At 56.6% G+C, this 6,000-nt stretch overlaps 1 protein-coding gene across 1 annotated transcript in view; it reads right to left on the reverse strand.

The window, feature by feature from the left end:
- kti12 (KTI12 chromatin associated homolog) overlaps window positions 1–5,668 on the reverse strand; it is a 44,846-nt gene extending 39,178 nt beyond the window's left edge. Inside the window, exon 1 of the mRNA XM_072493076.1 lies at window positions 5,461–5,668. Coding sequence (XP_072349177.1) covers window positions 5,461–5,611 — 151 coding nt within the window. The 5' untranslated portion in view covers window positions 5,612–5,668. The remainder of the gene's footprint in view (window positions 1–5,460) is intronic.
- Window positions 5,669–6,000: the final 332 nt, after the last annotated feature.

Here is a 6,000-nt window from a genome sequence, read left to right on the forward strand (position 1 = left end):
CTCCTAGAATCCGGAATAGTGAAGTTCCTGTACAGAGGGGTCAAATCCCCCAAGTTATAGGCTTGAACCTGGGGCTAAGCTCGTAAACCGTGACCAAAGAAATCCTCATCTTCACGCGAATCTCTACTTCCTCAACTGACTCATGCCGGGGGGGGGGGGGGGGGGGGGTTTCCTCCCTCTGACAAACCACCTGAAGTCTCTCATTACCCTCACACCAATTCTAAACACACACCATTCTCTCAAAGGCATTTGCTTCAAGCTGCGAGGAACTGCTGTCAAAGCTGCAGCTCCAACAAACTTCCCAACTCCCCAGTGTCAAGCCCACAGCAACTTTTCACTTCACACGTTTTAGCCTGGCTAACGATAAGAGGTCAAATCTATAAATCAACGGCGGACAGCTTCATCTTCTCCGCTGCACTGGCCTTCCAGCCTCCGCGGGTGTCAGCGTTGGCTTGGCAGGCCGCACTTTCAGCCCGGAGTCAAAAAGGTTGTGGGTTCAACGTCCCAGCTCCGGAGACTCGCTCACAGATCTTGGCTGACACGCCATACAGGTGGCACCTTTTGGAACCCGTTCTAAAGAGGTCCCCACTGCTCTCTCAGCTCAAAAATGTTTCACAATGCCATTTTCACCGAATAATAGTCCAGAAGAGGCCCTTCGGCCCATTGAGCTGGCACTGATGCATGAAAAATACCTGACCTGCCTACCTAATCCCATTTGTCAGCACTTGGCCCATAGCCTTGAATGTTATGACGTGCCCAGTGCTCATCCAGACACTTTTTAAAGGATGTGAGGCAGCACCCCTCTACCACCCTCCCAGGCAGTGCATTCAGGACCATCACCACCATCTGGGTAAAAAGGGTTTTCCTCACATTACCCCTAAACCTCCTGCTCCCCGCCTTGACCTTGTGTCCCCTTGTGGCTGTTGTTGCTAACTTTTGGTTGGTTCTTAATTCGTAATTTGCTCTGCTTTATAACCTTTGCTCTCGAATCGCCAGGTATCTTTATGATACCGCCACGAGGTGCAAGTTCAAGTAATGATCAATAACTCAATACACCAATTAGTAAGATTCAAATCAAAACACATTTATTATACACAGTAAGTCACTACTCATGCATAAACTCTACTTTCTAGGCTATTCCTATCACTAACAGGCCTATACTTAGCTTCGGACTGGCCCACCAGGTCCGGGGAACAAATGGCCTTTCGTTCAGGTCTTGAGTCTGCAGGATTCAAAAGCTGGTATGGACTGGTAGCTAGGAGCGCCTATCTCGTAGCAAACGTTGACTGGAGACTTGGTTGGTGCGGCAGCGAGGCAGGTCACTGTCAAGGGTTGGTTCGAGCTGCTGAGTGACCCTGCCAAAGGAGGACGATTTGAACTTGGGGGCTTTACTTTATAGTCCCCAGGGGCCTACCGCCCTTTGGGGCGGACCCCGTACCTGGTTCCAAGTGATTGGACTACTTTCCGATCACTTGGATCGATTTCTCCAATGCTGGAGCGGTTCCCTGATCGCTGGGCGATCCCTAAGTGTCCGTTGGCCTTCCTGTGTCTTGGCTCCTGCTGGCGCCGAGGAGTCTGGCTTGGCTTTATTCACCTTAACTGTTGCCATTGTGCCTGTGAATCGCTCATTACTATGCAGATGGCTGCTGGTTTCAGTGCTGTCTGGTTGTTTTGCAGGTTTCAATATACATGATCTGCTCCAGTGAAAACAACCCAAGCCTATCCAACCTCTCTTCATAACTTAAATGTTTCATCCCAGGCAACATCCTGGTGAATCTCCTCTGCACCCCCTCCAGTAATCACATCCTTCCTATAATGTGGCGACCTTAATTGCACACAGTGCCCCAGCTGTGGCCTCACCAAAGTTCTATACAACTCCAACAGGACCTCCCTGCTTTTGTAATCTATTCCTCGATTGATCAAGGCAAGTGTCCGATATGCCCTTTTCATTACCCTATTAACCTGCCCTTCTGCCTTCAGAGATCTATGCACAAACACACCAAGGTCCCTTTGTTCCTCAGAACTTCCCAGTGTCAGGCCATTCACTGAATACTTCCTCATCAATTTACTCCTTCCAAAGTGTAGCACCTCACACTTTCAGGGTTAAATTCCATCTGCCACTTTTCTGCCCATTTGACTGTCCCGTCTGTATCCTCCTGTGACCCAAGACACTGTCCACCTCATTGTTAACCACCCGGCCTATCTTGGTGTCATCCGCAAACTTACCGATCCTACTCCCCACAGTCATCTATACTGTTTATATAAATGACAAACAATAGGGGGCCCAGCACAGATCCCTGTGATACCCCACTGGACACTGGCTCCCAGTCACTAAAGCAGCCGTCTGTCATCACCCTCTGTCTCCTACAGCTAGGCCAATTTTGAATCCACCTTATCAAGTTACCCTGTATCCCGTGTGCATTTGCCTTCTTTATATGTCTCCCATGTGGGACCTTGTCAAAGGCTTTGCTGAAATCCATGTAAACTACATCAACTTCACTACCCTCACACACCTGGTCACATGCTCAAAGCATTCAATCAAATTTGTTCGGCATGTCCTCCCTCTGACAAAGCCATGCTGACTATTCCTAATCAAACCGTGCCTCTCCAAGTGGAGATAGATTCTCTCCTTCAGAATTCTCTCCAACAGTTTCGCTACCACGAACATGAGACTCACTGGTCTGTAGACCCCCCCCAATCCCTCACCAAACCCCCATCCCTCACCCCCCAAATCCCTCACCCCCCCAATCCCTCACCCCTCCCCTCACCCCTCCCCAATCCCTCACCCCCCCAATCCCTCACCCCCCCAATCCCTCACCCCTCCCCAAACCCCCATCCCTCACCCCCCAATCCCTCACCCCCCCCAATCCCTCACCCCCCCAATCCCTCACCCCTCCCCAAACCCCCATCCCTCACCCCCCAATCCCTCACCTCTCCCCAATCCCTCACCCCCCCCAATCCCTCACCCCCCCCAAACCCTCACCCCCCCAATCCCTCACCCCTCCCCAAACCCCCCCAACCCCTCACCCCCCCCACCCCTCACCCCCCTCCACTCCCTACGACCTTAAAGAGCACCAAAGGTTTGTGCTGGAAAACACCTCTGACCCCAGGTCCATCAGGCAGTGATCCACAGGTCATGTCCTGGAGGCTCTGGGGGGAAACAAGATGGTGGATCATGTCGGATGGTTCCCAGAGCAGACTGTCAAAATCATTTGGTGGAGTGCCTCATCGCCAGAACTTACAAACAAGTAGCCTGTCTGGTGGTGAGCAGATCCTCCCAGTCAGATCCTCCACGCATGTCCAGAGTCCACTGGAATGCGCCTTGCAAAGCAGATCTGTAAAGAGGTGCAGTGGTGTTTCTGTTGAGATTCACTACGAGCAGCTCCGTGACACAGGACACTGCTCTACAGGCCGTTACCAGGGCCGCACACCGAGATAAACATTAACTACAGCCAGAGGACCATCAACCAGGTGAAAGACGCTCCTTGGTCTGCCCAAAACCTGTAAGCCTTCCAGTGCAGAGAGCTTTCAACGGGTTCTTGGGAGGAGAGGGTTAAAATAAGAGAAGTCAAGTAAAATGTGCAGATATTCTCTGGAGATTAGAGGGATGAGAGATGATCCGATTAAAACGTATAGAATTTTGAGGAAGTTTGACAACTTCAGATGTGGTTTCTTGCTGGCTGGAGATATAACAGGAGGACACGGTCTCAGGAGAATGTGTCAGCGAGTTAGGACTGAGACCCCCTGCTCAGCTCAGAATTACTTGTGTGTCTCGGCCAATACTTAATCCGAGACATCATCGCCAAGTCTCATTGGTTTTCCTCAAAGACACTCCAGTGAGGCAAAGACTGTCGGACTCCACTGCCCAACCTATGTGAGCATTCAACATTATCTCCAACCCCCACCCCGCAAAACCCCGTCCCCCACCCAAACACCACCTCTCCCCGACCATATCCCCCTCATCTCCTCTCCAAACTGCCCTTCCTGCCCAACCCCCTCAACACCTCCCCTAATCCCTTCCCTTCTCCCCTAACCCCCTCTCCCCAATCCTCTTCGCAACCTCCTCCACATCCCCAACCCCCCTCCCCAAACCGCTCCAATACCCCAATCCCCCACGCCTCCCCAATCCCCCACCCCCCCAATCCCTCACCAAACCCCCATCCCTCACCCCCCAATCCCTCACCCCTCCCCAATCCCTCACCCCCCCAATCCTTCACCCCTCCCCAAACCCCCATCCCTCACCCCTCCCCAATCCCTCACCCCCCCAATCCCTCACCCCTCCCCAAACCCCCATCCCTCACCCCCCAATCCCTCACCTCTCCCCAATCCCTCACCCCCCCAATCCCTCACCCCTCCCCAAACCCTCACCCCCCCACCCCTCACCCCCCTTCCCCCTAACCCCTCACCCCCCCCCACCCCTCACCCTTCCCCCCCAACACCCCCCCACCCTTCCCCCCAACCCCTCACCCCCCCCACCCCTCACCCTTCCCCCCAACCCCCCACCCCTCACCCCCCCACCCTTCCCCCCCACCCTTCCCCCCAACCCCTCACACACCCCCCAACCCCTCACCCCCCCAACCCCTCACCCCCCCCAACCCCTCAACCCCCCAACCCCTCAACCCCCCAACCCCTCACCCCCCCCAACCCCTCAACCCCCCAACCCCTCAACCCCCCCCAACCCCTCACCCCCCCCACCAACCCCTCACCCCCCCACCAACCCCTCACCCCCCCCAACAACCCCTCACCCCCCCAACCCCCAACAACCCCTCACCCCCCCCAACCCCCAACAACCCCTCACCCCCCCCAACCCCCAACAACCCCTCACCCCCCCCCAACCCCCAACAACCCCTCACCCCCCCCCAACCCCCAACAACCCCTCACCCCCCCCCAACCCCCAACAACCCCTCACCCCCCCCAACCCCTCACCCCCCCCAACCCCTCACCCCCCCCAACCCCCCCCACCCCCTCACCCCCCCCAACCCCTCACCCCCCCAACCCCCCCTCACCCCCCCCAACAACCCCTCACCCCGCCCAACAACCCCTCAACAACCCCTCACCCCCCCCAACAACCCCTCACCCCCCCCAACAACCCCTCACCCCCCCCAACAACCCCTCACCCCCCCCAACCCCTCACCCCCCCCCAACAACCCCTCACCCCCCCCCAACAACCCCTCACCCCCCCCAACAACCCCTCACCCCCCCCAACAACCCCTCACCCCCCCCAACAACCCCTCACCCCCCCCCAACAACCCCTCACCCCCCCCAACAACCCCTCACCCTCCCCCAACAACCCCTCACCCCCCCCCCCAACAACCCCTCACCCCCCCCAACAACCCCTCACCCCCCCCCAACAACCCCTCACCCCCCCCAACAACCCCTCACCCTCCCCCAACAACCCCTCACCCCCCCCAACAACCCCTCACCCCCCCCAACAATCCCTCACCCCCCCCCCCCTCTCACCGGTATAAAGCGAGTTCCTCTCCGCCCCCGGGCTCTGCTCTCCCACCGCCGCCACTTTCCGCTGCAGCTTCTCCCGGACAAACCGGCCGAGCTCGGCCGCCCGGCGGCTCTTGCCGCTGCAGGGGAAGCCGCACAGGATGACCAGCGGCATCGGGGCGGCGGGAATCCGGGTCGGGGATCCGGGGCCTGCTCCTTAAAGGCGCCGGGGCCGCTTCCCTTTTCCTGTCGGCTCATTAAAGGGAAGGTGCGGCGTCTCACAGCAGCGCCCTCGGGTGGACCGGCGCCGCCACTGCAGCTCCGGATGGTCCTCTGCTGCCCACTTCAAGCCAAGACAATAGAACTGGGAGCTCTTCACATCAGTGCCAATAAAAAAACAAAACAGACAGGTCACTTTCTCAGTTTATATCCTGTTTTATTAAACCAGTTGCTTCAGAAATTGCTGACAAAAGATTGCAAGAAAGAGCACCCTACAAGGCCCGCTCCCCACGTAACCTTTTTTGGACACTAAGGGACAGATTAGCATGGCAAATCCACCTGCAC

Source organism: Scyliorhinus torazame, chromosome 30 (assembly GCF_047496885.1).
Source record: "Scyliorhinus torazame isolate Kashiwa2021f chromosome 30, sScyTor2.1, whole genome shotgun sequence".
NCBI classification, from domain to species: domain Eukaryota; kingdom Metazoa; phylum Chordata; class Chondrichthyes; order Carcharhiniformes; family Scyliorhinidae; genus Scyliorhinus; species Scyliorhinus torazame.